The sequence below is a fragment of the Silurus aristotelis genome, assembly GCF_946808225.1.
Source record: "Silurus aristotelis genome assembly, chromosome: 4".
Taxonomy (NCBI): Eukaryota; Metazoa; Chordata; class Actinopteri; order Siluriformes; family Siluridae; genus Silurus; species Silurus aristotelis.
Window position 1 is genome coordinate 2,196,602 of NC_139577.1, and position 18,634 is coordinate 2,215,235.

The window sequence follows — 18,634 nt, forward strand, 5'->3', positions numbered from 1 at the left end:
TATAACCCTTAGGGAATGGGAACTTTATATAAACCTATGAGAATGGGTTCTCTATATAACCCTAAAGGAGTGGGTACTCTATGTAACCCTATGGGAATGGGTACTATATATGACCCCATGGGAACAGGTACTCAATATAACCCTTAGGGAATGGGTACTTTATATAACCCTATGGAAATGGGTACTCTATTTAACCCTAAAGGAGTGGGTACTCTATGTAACCCTATGGGAATGGGTACTTTATATAACCCTAAAGGAATGGGTACTCTATATAAATCTATAGGAATGGGTACTCTATATAAACCTATGGGAATGGGTACTCTATATAAACCTAAAGGAGTGGGTACTCTATATAAACCTATGGGAATGGGTACTCTATATAACCCTAAGGGAATGAGTACTCTATATAACCCTAAATGAATGGGTACTCTATGTAACCCTATGAGAATGGGTACTCTATATAACCCTAAAGGAGTGGGTACTCTATATAAACCTATGGGAATGGGTACTCTATATAACCCTAAGGGAATGAGTACTCTATATAACCCTAAATGAATGGGTACTCTATGTAACCCTATGAGAATGGGTACTCTATATAACCCTAAAGGAGTGGGTACTCTATATAACCCTATGGAAATGGGTACTCTATATAACCCTAAAAGAGTGGGTACTTTATATAACCCTAAAATATTACTATGTACTTCATCCTTAATCCTCACGATTGCATGAATCTCATAAACCAGGCGGAAGTCATACAGAAAGGCTGAACTCCAAACGGTCCCATAACCGCTAAATAGATTGGTGTAGTGCACTAGAAAGGGTGCATAAGATTGTATTTCCAGCTCTACTCAGAAACCCTGAAATAGGGCATGTTATTTGAGATACGGCCTTCGCCCCGCCCCGGAATTTTCTGTGTATGTTTCGGAGTTTGAGGAAGTGGCAGGATCTTATTTTAGAGCGAAAGTGGGAGAGACATGGACAAGCTGCGGCGGGTTTTAAACGGACGGGAGGATAATGAGGAGCTCGGGTTGACTTCGCAGGTGACTCCAATAACCGTGTGCTCACTTGTGGGAAAATGTCTTCCTCATCGCAGCTTTCATTTGTTGCGTTTCGTTATAAAGAGCATAAATGTGCTAAGATTGTTAGCATGCACACTGCAAACTTTCACTTGGCTCTATTGAGATGTCCATTGAACTAGTTTGTGCAGAAATATGTAGAATTGTGTAGACGAAAATACTATATTCGTATTTCCGGTACTTGCTTCATGGCCGTGTTCTAAATGAATTTCCCTTGACTATAATGCTGCACTATGTTGCGTAGAAATGTCATTAAGTTGTACCCTAAGAAGTGCGCCTAAGTAGGGGACAAGTGGTTGTTTGGGATACAGCTCTTAACTTGTGACAGTTTAGCATGTAAAGCTACACACACACAAATACACAATGCGAGCTGTAAACGTACTGGTACACACACACACACACACACACACACACACACACACACCCGTGTGTTGTGTAACTAGAGTGAAATAAAAGTAAAACTAGTTAACTAGGAAATAATGGATGATAAAAAGTGTGTTGTGTATATTTGTGTTTGTTTATAGATAAATATAATCAGATGTGGAAGGAGTATTAAAATATTCTATTCAATTAAAAGTCCTGTTACTGCAATGAAAGTTTACTTGAGTACAAGTAAAGTTACAAGTCAAAAATCGTCTCAAATAAAAAAGAAGCTAATTGAAATTTGCACCTTTAGAAATTAAAGTGCAAAAACCAAAATAAATGTGAGTCTAATTCGTCTTTGCACTTTCGCACTAACAAATTCTACTTTTTAGAACGTTATTTATGATCATAAATGACATTTACAGCAGGAGAAATTTGAACAACTCCGGCGTTTTCCGCAGTCCCGAATCCAATGATTGGACACTGCGTTTTCAACAAAAGGTGTGTGATTGGCTGTACAGCGGCGCTCAAATCTAATGCAACATCATCCGATCAACTGTAAAATATAACACTTCATGCATTTCGTACGACACGTAAATCGTGGCACTGTCTTGGTTGTGCATTGATCATTTTTACTCCTCCGTCCATTTCCAATTCTGGTGCTAACCAACATTAGCAATATCACGCAACAATACAACATTTATGTAAACTAAAGATATAAATATTGTTAATTTACCTATAAATACTTGCGCAAGTTGTGTTTAGAAGCTGCCAGTTCAGTCGCTTTGGGCAAACACAGTTTATAATGCGTAATAAAGCTGTTGCCTTTCTTGCACTTGAAGTCAAAGCAGTCGCTTAAATATGGCCAGGGCTTTGTTTTATTAACATTTAATTAACATTTGACTTGTCCACCTCCATCTTTTATTCTTATGGGTTTAGCGCGTTTGTTTTCCGCCCCATTAATTACCCACCCCCACCCCCGTGACGGATATGATTTAGATTGTTGTCGAGTACAAAACTTCAAACAAAACATCAAACTCCATAATTTAAAAAGTACACAAAACATCCCTCAGTTACAGTAACGCAAGTACATTTAATTCGGTACTTTCCACCTTTGTAGATACTCTCTGTGTGTGTGTGTTTGTTTGTTTGTCTGTGTTTTTGTTTGGTGCTTTGTTTGTTACACTGAGTGTTAGGAAGTCGTTAGTTCTGAACCCTGATGAAACGCTTCCGTTTTCAGACTCTACACGTTTAATCTGTTTTCACTTTGCACTGATATCTGCTACTAATATACACGTTCATTATGTATTTGTTTCACCAATGCATTCAGAGGACACGTTAAAAGGTAAGTCCATGATCTTTGGCTTAATTGGTTTGAAAAATCTCATGAAATCCCATGAACGTTTATTTTAGACGCCTTCTGAATCTCACGTCAAACAACATACCGTCAAATACCGACTTCAACATGACGTGTAAACCCCTGCCTATACCCCAGCTGGACATCCGGCTCGAGGCTAATTATAATGAAAACATTTCCCTTAAAAATTGTTATTATATAGTTTAGTTTATTTGTTCCTCTTCTAAGTGAATATGGGAACCTTTTGTTTGTTTACTCGTCTGTAATTACGCATTGAAATCTTGTAGAAATGCATTATGATCATTCCAAACTCCACCAAATAAATCTGCACCACCTGCTGATCAGGTTCCTTTCTTTAGCACAGTGTTAGATGTTTGTTAGCCTTAAACGTTCTCATAATGTGCTCATGTTTTCGACGACAAACCGCTGAGAGACAAAAGTCGAAAAAAGGTTTTAATCCTCAATAGTGAGAAACTACTATTTCCTCATGTAAAACTATAAACTCCTAGACGTCTAGACATTTAGATTTTACGCATGTGCCCTTGTTAAATCCACAGGACGCAAGCTTTCAATGCTGTTTAATCTAAACACAAGATTAATTTGTTTGTTACTTGTCAGTTTATGTTGTTATATATTGCGGATAAATGAAGCTATAATATTGCATTCATTGTATTCATTATGGAGGAAACAGGTGGTAGTTTATCTTCTGGCACAATTCTGTTAGTATCTTGTGTTGTCTTGTGCCTCATCTCACACAACACAACCTGTATTTGTGTGTAAATAATGATTGTACCCACATGGGTCACTAGGAAAAGGAAAATTCCAGCTAATCTGTTTAAAATATACAGCAGCTGCCTGTGAACCTCTGGGTTTCAAGTGTCACAGAGCGTTAAAAGTGTTAGACCTATTAGTCTTTGATTTTTGTCTCGGTCAGCATGAAAGGAACCATGTGATATCCTGCTATTGTTCCCCTCAGATCCTGGATGCCTCCACACTCAGTTACAGCACGAGGATCAAATGGTTCATCATATGCTTCTCCTCCGGGATCCTTTGCTCCATACTGGTGAGTCGTTTTCTAGTTTCTAGGAAGGGATTAGGTGAAGCGTCTTAATAAGGCCATGCATAGTGAAAAGGTGACATTCAGCAAAGTTTAAATGACATTCATGCTGTGCAAGAGGTGAAACGGAATAGTTTATCCCGATGCTGTGTCCAGGAACACAGCCAGTTCCATGATATTCCATTCAGGAGGTACCTAGCTACCGCAAATCCAGCCTTTACTCATTCTGTGTAGGAGCTATGCATGGTGCGATTGGAGTACACTGCTGTAGGTAATACACCAAAAAAGACTTGTTTTCAGATAAACAATCGAAGTGATTAATAGATTTCGTTTTGAGCATTTTGAACGCTCCAATAAACCAGAATAATTTGAGCTAAAAACAGGCATTAATGAGAAATAAGAAGAAACTATAAAAATAAACCAGTAACTAAAGAAAAATTGCCATAAATATTGGTATCTGTTCTTTACAAATCATTCGTAATGGTGATGATAAATTGAGAACACTGTGAAAGTTTTATACCGAAGACTCATTTTGACCTTCGACGCTGTAGCCCACTCCTCCGCCCAGAACATGACACACATTTGTTTTTGGTGGTTGTGCTGATAACAGATTAGAGAATTATGTTAACCCACCCGCTGTGTGTGCATAAGAACATGGCAGCTGGAATCAGACGATTTCGATTACCAAAACTATGATAGTAAATTGAAATGTCATCGTTTATCTTTTTTTACTATGTTGTTTTTGTAGCAGCTGGTTGACATCTGTACAAGTGCATTTGCACATAAACCATATTTAAACCAATTTATCATTTAATATCAATGAAATGGAAAAAGTCTCTCATTTCACCCCTCGTAAAGGTCAGTACATGATAGTGTAGGGAAGCAGTACGCTTCTGGTTGGAAGTTAAAAAATACCCCCACTAGGTGGCAGTGTTTACCCAATATCAATGATGTCATTTTTTGCGTTTATTTTACGTTCATTACTGTGATTAGAAATATCGCAGAAATTAATCAGTCTGTATTTTTATTTTTTGTTCATTTTTACACTTTTGTGCTGTATGATTTTTATGCATCGGTACTTTGTTTTTGGATTTAACAGGGCACGGCGCTCCTATTCCTGCCCAATGGACTGGGGCTGTTCGCAGTCTTTTACACCTTAGGAAACATTGCAGCTCTATCCAGGTAAGATGCCTTCAAATGTTGTGTGACTGACCATGTCCTTCAGTGCCAAGTTCTCACACAAGGGCTCATGCATAAGTTCTTACACTACACGACACTACAGTGCCACCGAACACTAGTAGATTTCACCACACACTTTGTTGTTAGACATGAAGCTTGCCCCACAGACGACCCTCTCGGCAGCTACTGATCGTTGCTTTAATCATTAATGCAGAACCCTTACATGACTAATCCCACATGCTTGTCTCTGTCATTTCAATGACAGTCTGTTGTTTATCCAGTTGGTTTGTTGCTCTCGCACAAATGTTCGAAGGTATGCCGAACTCCTCTCCATGGAAACGTGGTCCGTTTAACGCACGGAAATTTTATGTGATCTCAACCCTCCAGCATCTGCACTTCTTTGGTTGCCACTATTCAGTATTCTGTATGAGATTTAGGCTGCCCAAATCCAAAAAAAACCCAAGAAAAAAAATAAATACTCTCATAATTCAACGTGGCCTGAATATGCTTCCGCTCCAGCTTTACACCACAGTGTTATGCAATACAGCAAATTCATGCAGTGTTAAAGTGTCCTTTCACAAGAAAATCAGCAAGAAGAATCGCCCACGCCCGTGTATGCAGAGCGAGACAGTGCCCTCTCGCATGTGTGAAAATTAAGACACGGGCTCAAAGCTTGCATGCACTTTTTTGTTTCTTCTTTTTTTTTTTTTTTTTTTTTTTTTTTTTGAGGCATCTGAGATCTGGGTCATTATTTCTGTTCAAAATCAGGTCTTTTTTTTTTTTACACAAACACCACATAACTCCATCCCTTATCTTCCCTCTATTATCGCCATTTTTCCCTTACTGAGAAATTCTGTTTGGTTTCAGCGTCATGTCACGCCATAAAAAGAAAAGTGAGGCTGCCTCCTAGTTAGCATTTAAAACAGATACGATTCCAAATTGACTTTATTAGTCCCGCAGCTCATCTGCATTCTTTTTTAAGTGCTAAGAGTTCAAACGGTGGGTCTCTTCTGGGTCGTGTTTCCATAAGGTGTATACGTGGCTCAAGCTGGAAAGCTGTCTGTTGTGACAGCACATTGCAATCAGTTATGCAGGAACCAGGAAGAGGCCTAATCATTAACTGGTGGTAAAATGCATGAAAACACCCCAGAATTTCCCTCCATACTCTCAAGCCTTGGCTGCTGTCAGCACATTCTGGAAAAATTCGACTAAAACCGTATGTATCCATCATTTCCTTCTCCTATGTACAGAACAGGTGGATATAGTGTTTGTTTGAAATGATTTAAGTGACAAAATCTGACCTTAATTTCAAACATTATAGCATTAAATATCTTTTAAAGTAAAGCTTTAAACATGCTAATAAAATCTGCATTTATTGATATGCAGACGCATGTTTGTGAGACCGGCACTGAAAGCTAAATACGGAAAGCATTCAAGAAAAAAATCATAAATTATTAAAACCTACTAGACAACTCTGCTCCTTTCATTAGCTTAATAGCACAGCGTTTTTTTTTTCTATGCTGTCTCTTTACGTTTCACATGTGCACTTTTCTTTCCTCGCAAAAGCAGCCGCGCCTTTAAGTCTTCTCAGAGGTCACGGATGATATCGTAGGTCCGGTCTGATGTAGACGTCTGCTTCTTAGCACGATTCATGTCCCATGACTGCTGCTCATGCATTAGACCTTCACTAATCTAATATATACCCCAGTTAGTCCACTCGGGTAACACACTTTGGAGATCCCCAGGCCTCAGGGGACCGAAACCGTACTGTCCGTGGTCACGTCAGGAGAGAGAGAGAACGGAGAAGGAGAAATCTCAGTGATGCCTCGTAATCAGATTTGGTCTCAAATTTAATTACAAATCCTGGTACCTCCATCACCCTGGAAACTGAGCCGAGAGCCTGAAACCTCGTTTTGGAATTAAAAAGTGTAATACATTTGTGAATGTTGAATTTTCTCATATAAATGGGTGTTAAAAGAAAACCATGTATAAATCAAGTGGAGTTTGTTCGCATCCCCCTTGACACATTTAAGCACTAACTTCCTGCCTTACGTATAAAATCCTGAAGAGCCTCATTTGACCTGGATTTTGAATCAAGAAGGAAAGATCTAAGAAAATGTTCAGAATTGGGGCACAAACTTTTTCAGTCTGAACGGTTTATATCTTGATTTAGATTTTGTTTTGGAAAAGCAAATATGCATTAGTGTGATTTTAAAGACGAAAAAACAGAAGCAGCTGTTGAGACATTTGTATACGTGTTACAGGTGGTCTCTCACAGGATGACACACAGCCCCCTTTCATAAAGCACAAACACTGAGGGTGGAAATAAAATAAATCATTTGCTATGACCTTCACCTTAATCAGATCTCAAACAAGTTGACCATCAATGGGAGTTTTGGGAATTGCCGTATTATTCAGCACTCTCAAGAACCTGAATAAATGTATTTTTTATAGATTAGGACCCAAACTAATGGGTCCTATTCTACAAAACGCATCAGTTGATGCTTATTTATGCATCTAGATGTATCAAAAGCATGAACTATTTTTTTTTTCTGAATCCTGAAACGACATATTTTATTCTTTAGCAATATTTCTAAGGTAAAAGAAGGTTATAATGAGTATAATATTAATGAGTTTTCCTATGTCGCATGTCTGTTCGCTGTATTACCGTGATATCAGCTTTTTATTTCTCATTTTCCCTCCAGCACCTGTTTCCTGATGGGTCCATTGAAGCAGCTGAAGCGCATGTTTGAGCCGAACAGACTCATAGCCACTTGTGTCATGCTGGTAAGGCATCTCATATGTGTCTAACTGCTTTTCTGAAGTGTTTTTTCTTTCTTTTTCTTTCTGTCTTTCTTTCTCACACCTCAATTCAGCTGTGTCTTGCCTGGATAGCACTTTAGCATTTTGACCCAGAATAATTTTCACACCACTGCACTTTGAGCCCGGAAGAGAATTGAGAAGTCATTACAGGAGCTTGAACTAATATGACACCAAAGGTGTATACAGTATTAGGAGAATTTACACAGCTCTTTATACACAACACTATGGATCAGGACTTGCGAAAACTGGTTGTAGCTTATGATTTGGAAAAACGCTTCCTCAGCATTATCAAATAATAAGAAATCAGGATATCAGGTGATCTCTTCAACACCTTGAGTTCAGTAAGATGAACATCAAGCCAAATATTTTGTGTTTTTCTTCCTACTTTTGAAAATTTAGTAGTAAAGTATGCAAATTTCTCTTTTACGTCTGAGCTAAGTTGAATAAAAGGAAATCGCTAAAACACAAGCCGTCTTGAGGCTCATAGTGTTAATATAGCACATAAATTACTAACAGCTACAGTAGGACCTAGCTATATTATGAGTCAACGTTTTTTCATGCACTGGGTCACTGTGTGCTTTCGGACATGACTGACGTGAGATCATGCACAGCATTCTGAATGAAGTCATTAAAACTTGATTTGTATTGAAATTGATGCAGTACCGATTTATGTTTGTTTTCTCCAGCTGTGCCTTGCCCTGACCTTATGTGCAGTCTTTTGGGTAAGCAGCTTTGCATGATCCATTACAACTATGTTGACTCAGTAAGGTTCATCCTGAAAGTCAGTTATGATTAAAAATGTATAATTAATCAATAATTAAATCTTTGCAACTGTAGAAAACTCCGTTCATTGTTTTGATTTGTTTCCTTTAGTGGAAGAAAAAGGGGCTGGCTATCATCTTCTGCATTTTACAGTTCTTAGCTATGACCTGGTAAGTAACATGCTGAACTTGTGCACTTCCTTAGCAAAAAAAAATTAAAAAGTATGAACCTTTTTCTACTAAATTGTGCAGAGGTTTATTAGTAATTCTAATTGGTAGTACTGGGAAATGGGTTTAATTGCATTTTCCACCCTGATTGGTAGATTGGGATTATAGCTTTAAGAAAAGTGCGTGTGCGTGTGCGTGTGCGTGTGTGTGTGCGTGTGTGTGTGTCAGCTGAGACTGGATTATCCAGTCAGTAAGTAAAGGCCCATTCTGCCACAGTGTGCCCTGCAGCACGAAATCAGCCTGGCATTGACTCCCTTTTCTGTCTGGACCTCTGCCATCTGCAAGCTCCTGTGGCTAAGTGTGCATGATTCAGCTTTAATTACGCCAAGCAGGTTGCTATAACTGCATGCTGTTCATACAGACAAAAAGAAATCAGCCAAATGGAACTAAAAATATTGAAGGTGAGGGATAGTATAGGCTGAGCAAGTCCAAAACATACATATATTTACAGAAATTAAGGCTAACAGTAATATCACCAAAATACCCACTTTATTATGCTTTTATTAAATGAAGCATAGAGAGTGGAGTAACCCAATCATCACTAGAATTATTGGCACCCTGGGTGAAAATTATGTTGATTTATTCATTGATGAAGACACTCAAAGCACTTTTGAGCAACAATACATGGTTGGCAAAAGCCAGAAAGGATTTAAATATTGTAAGTCATGTAGTGGCTATATAAATAAGTTAGAGGGCGGAGCCAGATGAAACGAGCAGTAAGACTTCACCTGTATCTGATAAAACTAATCAGTGCCCTATGTTGTATGGCATGCCTTGACTTTCTCAGCTGGTTACAGTAACACCACAGACTGCCGTAGAGACAAATGACTAACTTTATTTGCATTCCTTCCTCTCGGCATGCGTGTGGTGCTTTTACACACGTCACTGGCCCAGACTTTATTACCAGTGTAATTGTCATCATCACTGACGATGCGTTTCTTCATCCTGAGTCATATCAGGCATAGCAGACAAGTGCCATCCCCCTGGCAACTGCTCGTTCCAAACACACACACACACACACACACACACACACACACACACACACACACACGCGCGCGCCAACACGATCCTTACACTCACTCAGAGATGGGCCTTTTCTAATACCGAGTATTCTTTCGCATTGGAGGTCGGGTACAAGCCTCGAGCCTGCTCATGTGTGCCAGTGAGATTCCATACATGCCTGGATAGCACAATCTGTTAATATACTATCTAGCATGCAGTGCACGAGATGCCACTAGAACAGCACTTTGTAAATATTTAACCCAATCCTAGTCTCCTTAAATGGCTCCATGTTAGAAAGTTTTGCATTTTTCATTTACAAATGTTCCTTTCGATCATGGTTGTAAATATAAACCGAGCCTTCAATTACAATAAAAACAATTGTTAAAAAAATAAAATCAATAATAAGTCTAAAAGTCTAATGTTGACTATAAGAAAACTGCAACTTTAGTATACCCGTTAAGTGCTGTTAATATGATATATATCATATTCCAATATTGATTTGGGTTTTTTTTGCCTACATGTCACATAGTTTAAATTGTATGCTTTTAAGATACAATATGTGCTGTGATTTTCCAATGCGTCCTTGTAAGTCATTTTATTATAAAAGGTGTTTGTGGCTGTAAACAGTTTGAGAATTATATATGGTATAGGGTTTATATGAATGAAGCCTATTACCTATAGACTCCCTGTTTGTTTGAAAGCCCACAATAGATCATAAACCATTAAACACTGTTATCTCATAAATGGGAATGTAATTAAATATCTTATTATAAAATATCTCCGTTTTAGTTCATTTGTGCCAGAGTTTTAACGATTTGCTCTTTTTTTATTTATTTTTTTAGGTACAGCATCTCGTACATTCCTTTTGCACGGTAAGCTGAAACAATTATCTCCTATATTGTGCATGTGTGTGTCTTTATATTATATATTTTTATATACTGTATATATATACAGGCTGTAAGGGCAAGCTTTTTTTTCTTTCTTTCCAATTAACAACCCTAAAGTGATGCTAAAATGATCTACAGGGATTTAAATGTTAATTTAAAAAAAATTTTCCCCTGATATTTTATATAGTTTCACATTGAATTGCCCTTCAGCCACCACATTACGTGTTGAGGTCAAAGGAATAAGAATCAACAGCACCTAAAGCATAAAGTAAACGTTGATTTAACCAATCCGATTTTGAGTAGGCGACACCGGGGCCATCTAGCAGGCGTACAGTAACATTATGCATTTTCATGTCTTTTGATTGGATGGTCAGAGAGCGCAGTAGTCAGAGCTTGCAAACTGTATACTGTATATGTGTACAAACTTACACTTATAAAGAACATCTTATTCATTTTTATCATCTGTGTAAAGACAAGTGGATTAGCTTTCTGACCTCTTAGCACTTGAGCCTTCTTCTTACTCTGCATGTTCCAGTTTAGGTCTGTTGTGACAGTTGACAGATAAGATATCAGTACTTAATTCCAACCAGGACTGCAGAATTCCTCCAAATGTCACCATGTAACCTCTCCTGCTCAATCTGGGTGGTTAGTTTTTTTGTCTCTAACGGAAGAAAAACAAGCACGCCCATGTTGTTGTCCCTGACCATATGGCACTAATCCTCTCCTGGAGCAAGATGGGGTGTCTGTACCAAACAAATGGCTCTGGGATTTTTATTTTTTTTTCCCTCGTGTCCTCTGTCTGCTCTTTAGCTGACCCCCATAAAGCTATTTGTTTCATTCCTTACTAAAAAAATCAAAAAGCAGAGGAGAATTAATGAGGCTTTTTGTAGTCATTGTAGTCATTTTTGTAGTCATTGACTTTTTATCGTTAGCAGAATTTATAAAGCAGGTTTGTGTTATAAGGGATTCTGTAGGGTTTTTTCTCTCTGTGCCCTGTAGTAGTGGTGTAACACGGTGCTATTGTGCACATTGTCTATATCAATGACTTAAAACAAATTTTTTCCCCCTTGGAAATGGCATTGCATTAGACACTGTTAATCCTGCTAACATGTTTAACATATTGAGTTGGTTTTGTTTCACACAATACGCACCACTGCCCACAGAGTTACTAAGGATGAATGAACGAACACTGTATATTAGTGTTGGTAAGATTCACTGATCCGCATCGGTGCATCTGCGTGAAATTTAATGCACAGATTTTTGAAGGGTGAAGAAGTTGGTATTGTATCGTGATTTTTATCATGTATTTTTTGACATATCGTATTGTTGGCTGTGCGTCGAGATGCGAATTGCATTGGCCTCAGTTATAAAGTTGCACGTCCCTACTGTAAATGCACCACTCACATCTGTGTTAATGATCATTGTGTTCCTTTGTTTGGCAAGATTCATATCTGACCACGTCAAAACAAAACATCGCACATGGGGATTTTTTTAAATGATCGAATATGTTCAGAAATGATCTGCTTTCAAGATATTTTTATACTCCAGTTTCTTGTGTTGTTCTACAACCAGTTGTGAAAGGTTTTACCTAACCTCATTCAACTGTGTGAAGTTTTGAACGCATTGTTATCAGTGTGGAGGTTCAGAGTCCGTGTCCTCTTTTTATTTTTCAGCCACTTGCGCTTGAAGAGTGATGCCCATGCTATGAAATATTCTTAGAAGCATAGGCCTAGATGGCAAATGCACTCCGTCTATCAGTAGCTCTCTCTCTCTCTGTGTGTTTGTGTGTGTGTGTGTGTGTGTGTGTGTGTGTGTGTGTGTGTGTGTGTGTGTGTGTGTGTGTGTGTGTGTGTGTGTGTGTGTGTGTGTGTGTGTGTGTGAGCGAGCCAGACATCTATAAGCTGTGTGAAACCAAGTGCCATCTGACATGGGAGCGGAATATGAATGAGTGTCTGGAAAAGCGAGTGGCTGGTTTGCATTCTGATGATTTATAATAATTCAGAATTTTCCTGTTCTGTCCCTTCTTAATAAAAGGCACAACCTACAACCCACGGACAGCACAAAGCCTTCCATTTAAAACTGGTTTGGTTCATTGGCTTGTTATTGGATTAAGAGACACAGGAGCTGCATCATGGCTTAGTGATTCAGTGCTGCACGGAACTGGTTTTCTTAATGAATTTCTTAATGTTTCCTAATATGGTATATTCCTGTACTGAGAATTTGTTTCCCGACCAGCGGATTGTAGTGAGATGCGTGCAGGTCTGACGTGGGGGGTTGCAGGAGTGGTCTTTGAACGTGCCTTTTGAATAGAATGAGGAGGACTGAGTCACCACGAGCCCCTCCTCTTTCCTCTCCTCAATTCCTTTTAACCTTGACAGCTTTTCACACCTCCTTTTCCCGGATGTAGAACTGTGATATAGTCTGCATAGCAACACGTTAATAGTGAGGAGAGAGAGAGAGAGAGAAGGAGACTGAACGAGGAGATGGGGAAGATGAGGATAAGGAGGCGCCATGACCTCGTTCTGCAGTTGCCATGGTGACCATGTGAGTTACATCATCGCTTAACCACATACCTGATGTCAGGGGAGGCGTGTCGGTCTGATCGCGCCAAAACAGAATTAAATGAGCAACAAATCCACCCCTTTGTGACCAGGAATAAGGTTAGGCCAACACAAACAGCTCTGTGATCAAAGACTCTGGTGAATAAGCAAGTTAGACAAGCGGATTTTAATTATCCTCTTAATCACGCAATGATGAATTGTACAATTAGAATAGGTCTAGTTTAAAAATGGGTTTTTGAGCAATCCACTAGTTAAAAATTCAAACACGGGCTCCAACACTAACGCTGTGGTGTTCATGTGTTTGTTTGTTTTGCAGGGACGCAGTCATTAAGTGCTTCACTTCCTGTTTGGGCTAAAGCTGTTTCTCTCCACAAGCCATGTCCAGCTATAAACACCCAAATTCTGTGCTCAGATTATACATAGTAAATATGTAAGATATTTTATTGCAAAGATTTTCATTTCATTTTGTCCTAATATAAGACAGCATATTTTATATTTTGAAATGTATCCTGGGGGATTTCACATTTAACTATTCACTATTTTCATTAACATATATGAAAGATTTTTCTTGTCTGTCTGTAAACTGTGATTTAAACGAAACCCTAAATGAACAAATATTTGTGTTGTAATGAGCGACTGCTGCACCAAAATTCAACTTATTCCAATTCAAATTTTTGCATTAAATGCAGCAATTTGTATTTTTCACACCAAAAACCATTAAGCATTACTACTGTCTAAAACTGCACTTCTTGTAATAAACACAAATATTATTGATCCTGTTTGTCTGTCATTTGTTTTCTATTCACATCTACTTCATACTGGTTCCTCTGGTAAATGTCTGTAAGGGTTTAGTCAGAAATCTTCTTTCCTTCCTGCTGTGTGTTTTTTTAATCTTGGTGTGTGTGTGTGTGCAAATGAAAGCATGATGATGTCCCATGATGTATTGGTTAACAAATGTCCATGACTGTACAGATCAGAGATGAATGTAAACGAGGTAGATATCTCATGTATATGTGATTCCAGATGCTCATGCGCACTACATCAGCTTCCGCTCACTCTGCACCGTTATTCCATACACACAGGAGATTAGCTTCATGCTTGTTTTTCATATCTTTATATCCGACTTGATTGCCCTCCACTATATTTGTCTGAATGTGACCCAATAACCCAACGCTGCTTGCTATGGTTTCTGTTTTCGGGTTTGATCAAGCTGAAGCGCTAAAACTGCACAGCTGTGGTTGCCAAGGTGACAATGTGTAGCGGGCTCCGTATTAAGCAACCCTCCTCCTCCAGCACATCCTGCACAACGTAATACGAAGATGCGATGCAGCATTCAACTGTTAGTGAGATTTCGATTTCTATCCAAATTTTGTGCAAAATGCATTCATAGGTTGTTAATTACACAATACACAATTGCTTATTTGTGTAGGTTTTATTAAACACAGCAGTCTAATACCTTCTTTTGCTCTCAATCTCATCAATATGTTTGAGCACAGGGGTTCAGAACCAACCGGCGGCATGGACCGGTACCGAGTCGTTTATCATTTTGTTCTGGGCTGCACAAAAAAAAAGGAAAAATTAATTTTATTTCTATTTTTACATTTTGAAAGATGACCACTTCTGCCTTTGATAATAGAGAATGAGTGCAAACTTATTTTATCATGAGTCGAGTTACATTTTTAATACATATGTAACTAATAATTAAGCCTTATTATATGAATAATAACATGTTATGTGCATGACAAATGATTCATGGTGCAAAAATAGAGGTGAAGACCACTGTATTAGGACATTTATATTGAAATTTACAGATTTTAAACACAAAAACAAATGATGGACAAATTTTATTCAATATTCATAAATAACCCAAAAAAAAGCCCCATGCATTGGAACCCTATCCATATCTTCATGACTGTCCTGATATGTTTTATACACGTTTTAGGCTTTAACGCCGTTTGCAGTTGTTTATTGACGAGACAAAGTCCTTTACAGCTAGAGATAATGATTAGGGAGTGTAAACAGTGGTTTGTGGACGGATGGATGGACGATATTAAGTCCTCATGGGTATGCAGTGAGTGTTATTTCTATGCGTATAAAAGCATATTGATTATTACTTAGTTTATGGTGGCATTGGGGACTTGGAGACTGTCTGTCCATAGGGAAGAAAAGCAATAAAAGATGAGCACATTAAATCAATAGGCCTACATTAGTGTAGGATGAAGCATGTCTACTCAAGGTCACTGATGGAGGCAAATTGCTTCATGGACACACCTTCAGTCTGGAGTCTGGAGTTTGTGTTCATAAATCGCAAAAATGGTGTTTAAACATTCAGCCTATTTTCTCCAGATTATCACAAGGTGCTCAATGCTTGGTAGGCTGAAAATCTAGCTTGACCAAATGATGGAATCTCATCGCCCACTTCTAGGCACGTGTCTGTGGCCACACCTCTCCTGTTCCTAAATCTATAAAAGCCCGAGGAAACCTCATTTCCCCGGCAGCAAAGCGCAAACCGGTGGACGCGGCGCGTGTAAGCGGATACAGCGCATGGACGGCTCCTGCTTGGTCATAATCTGAACACCACGGTTTTGATTTCTCCACGAATCTTAACGCCATAACGCAGGTGATACGATGCCTTTTCCCCCCATAAACCTTCATTCGCGGATTTCATCACCGGGAAAAGACCTGTTCAGGAAGAAGAAACCCGTGACGAGCCTTGTCCCTCCGCAGTCTTTGCTCAATCCTAAACCTCGCGAGGAGAAGGAACCGGAGAAGGACAAACTGTCCACGTCGTGGCCTAGCGCCAATCTGAGACAGCTGGGACGCAAACCGCAACAGCAGCACCACCACCATCATCATCAACAACAACATCAGCAGGAGCAACAGCATTCCAGTAAATTTCCTACAGACTGTTCGATCCCGAACCTGGACGTCATGGACTTGAAAAACTCGTGGCTGAACGCGAGCAAGCCACTGGATGGTTCGTGCGAGAGCGTGACGCGCTCCAGCTCCGGGGAATCGGCGGCCAGACGCGCCGGATACGCCAAGGAGGAGCTCGAGCAGGAGGTGCAGTTCTCGCTCAGCCTCACCCCCGAGGCCATTCTGGTCATTCAGAAGCGAAACCTCGAAAAACAAATGCTGGCTAAGCAACAGAAGTGCTGCGGCTCGACGGATGCCAAACACCGACGTGCCGCCGTGGCGTCCAAAAGAACGCAGGGCGCACCGAAGAGCACAGGCCTTGTGGCCAAAGCGGACAGCTCGAACGATATAAGCGCGATTGTGAAGATCTCCCTGCTCAACGACCAGCACAAGTACGACGACGTCGAGTACGAGGAGGAGGACGGTGACGTGGACGAGACGGTGATGCGTAAATGCAAAGAGTGGCTGAAAGGCGTCGAGAGCGCAGCCGCCTTCAGCAAAGTGGACAAACTCTCCGCGCTCCCGCACCTCAAGAGCTGCTGATGGAAGCCACTGTGAAGGGGAAAATAAAACCCCCACGCAGGAATGAATCCTCCAAAATCCCCCCATTTGCTGTAGCCTGTTGATATGGCGCTTTGCGTTTTTGTCTCTCCGGTGACTTTCTAGTTTTCTTTCACACGGACAGCGATGCGCGCATGCGGGGCTTCGGCCCCCTTTTTCCCCACTCAGGTTGCGTCTAAATGTAGCGCCATTCAATTTAACTCGGATAAAACGAATGTCCTCCAATGAAGCCTGGGTCTCTGCGCTCACTATGCATAGTCAAAGCCACAGGTGTCCTCCACATGGACAGGCCTGTGGTGCGGATGTGTTGCGGGTTGGGACGCAACCCAAGACAGAGGCTTCTTTCTTCTGGCGCGACGGTTTCCTTTGTGCCAGAAATCAAAGGCAATGTTACTAACTTTACAATGCAAAATTCACGTCTGTGTGTGTGTGTGTGTGTGTGTGTGTGTGTGTGTGTGTGTGTGTGTGTGTGTGTGTGTGAGTGTGTGTAAATGGGTTTGGCAAAACCAGCTTTGTACAGTATTTATTTTAAAATCTTCTGCTGTTTGTGATCTAGACTAGATCTTTGTCGTTTTTATGGTTTTCATGAAATAAAGTGTATTATATCCAGTTCTGTATCTACATTGATTTGTTTATTTGAATGATCAGCACTTTTATTTTTAAATTTTATAGTTCTAGTTAAGCATTGGTCAATGACAACCATAATGTCACGATACAAGTTCTGGACTTCATGCATTGCTATATACCAGTGGTCTTCACTGAATACCAGACATCTACATTTTACAGTCTTGTCATTTCAATGTAATAAGTATTACAGTATTTATTCATTTGTAACAGTTGTACTTTGACATTAAGTTCATTCGAAACCTTTTTTCATTGTTCCCTTTGGAAATTTTCCAGGCTGCTCGTTTTTTTTTTTTTTTTTTTTTTCGTTTTAAAAAAATTCTTCATTAGCATTAACTACCATGAACACGCGTAAAACAATAGCATGCCATCCTATGTGCTTTCTCAGAGACTGGGCGAGAAAGAACATTTCTATTGTGTTTGTTCCCTTCTAATCACCAAGCCTGTTATTACAGCAATTCCAGAGCTCATGTTTCTGGTTGTTTGACATGAATTGCAGAAGCTCATAAACTTTCTGTTCATTTTAATCATTTCAATTAGCTACAAATTCCTGGAAACAGTGAGCACGAATAATCAGCAAATATCATTCTGTCTGTCTGTCTGTCTGTCTGTCTGTCTGTCTGTCTGTCTGTCTGTCTGTCTGTCTGTCTGTCTATTTATCTATCTATCTATTTATATATCTATCTATCTAATCAAGGAAGCATTCTATACACATTTTAAGGTCAAACTGTCCACCAGACAATTAGATTTTTCAATGTTTTTCGTTAGTTTTTATTAATGTTATAAGGGAAATTGACATGCACAATATATTAGAATGACATCTATTTATTTAGCTTGAGTGCATCTTCAAAAAGATCTCACAACAGCTTTATTAATATTGTTATTATTAGTATTATATTACATTGTATGTATACAAGGTATGACATTGATTTATGATGATAATTAAGTGCCATTTCTTCTGATGATTAGTCTCATTCCTGCTGCTTAATAAGCAATGTCTTATCTATAATGAGTGTATTGATCATTCATTTATTTGATTATTATTTATTAATATATCTCTCTGATATTAAGACTTTGTATTTGTTTGTTGTTATTCAGACATCGCTGGTTTATATCATGAATAACATTTAAATGTTCCCACTGTTACCTTGTCTATTGATTTTGACTTTTTTTGAGTTTTGCAATACAAAAATAAGTTGATGAAATTTTGTCATTTTTTTTCTAAGAACGAAAAACACA

General features: G+C 39.2%; 2 protein-coding genes across 2 annotated transcripts; both read left to right on the top strand.

Annotated features, from left to right (window-relative positions):
* The first annotated feature begins 889 nt into the window (after nucleotides 1-889).
* sft2d1 (SFT2 domain containing 1) lies at nucleotides 890-14,068 on the top strand. Its single transcript, XM_083539218.1, has 8 exons — nucleotides 890-1,040; nucleotides 3,773-3,859; nucleotides 4,953-5,035; nucleotides 7,738-7,819; nucleotides 8,542-8,577; nucleotides 8,729-8,787; nucleotides 10,689-10,718; nucleotides 13,611-14,068. Exons 1-8 carry the CDS (start codon nucleotides 975-977, stop codon nucleotides 13,648-13,650), a joined length of 483 nt encoding a protein of 160 aa, XP_083395344.1. The 5' UTR covers nucleotides 890-974; the 3' UTR covers nucleotides 13,651-14,068.
* Nucleotides 14,069-15,715: 1,647 nt separating this feature from the next.
* On the top strand, nucleotides 15,716-18,600 carry prr18 (proline rich 18). The gene is made up of 2 exons (XM_083539017.1): nucleotides 15,716-17,220; nucleotides 17,254-18,600. The coding sequence occupies exon 1, from the start codon at nucleotides 15,923-15,925 to the stop codon at nucleotides 16,751-16,753; it is 831 nt and encodes a 276-aa protein (XP_083395143.1). The 5' UTR covers nucleotides 15,716-15,922; the 3' UTR covers nucleotides 16,754-17,220; nucleotides 17,254-18,600.
* The last annotated feature ends 34 nt before the right edge of the window (nucleotides 18,601-18,634 follow it).

Coding starts and splice junctions, on each gene's coding strand:
- prr18 (XM_083539017.1), top strand. CDS start 15,923: ATGCCTTTTCCCCCCATAAACCTTCATTCGCGGATTTCATCACCGGGA.
- sft2d1 (XM_083539218.1), top strand. CDS start 975: ATGGACAAGCTGCGGCGGGTTTTAAACGGACGGGAGGATAATGAGGAG. Junction 5,036..7,737: donor AACATTGCAGCTCTATCCAG/GTAAGATGCCTT, acceptor TTTTCCCTCCAG/CACCTGTTTCCTGATGGGTC. Junction 8,788..10,688: donor CAGTTCTTAGCTATGACCTG/GTAAGTAACATG, acceptor TTATTTTTTTAG/GTACAGCATCTCGTACATTC.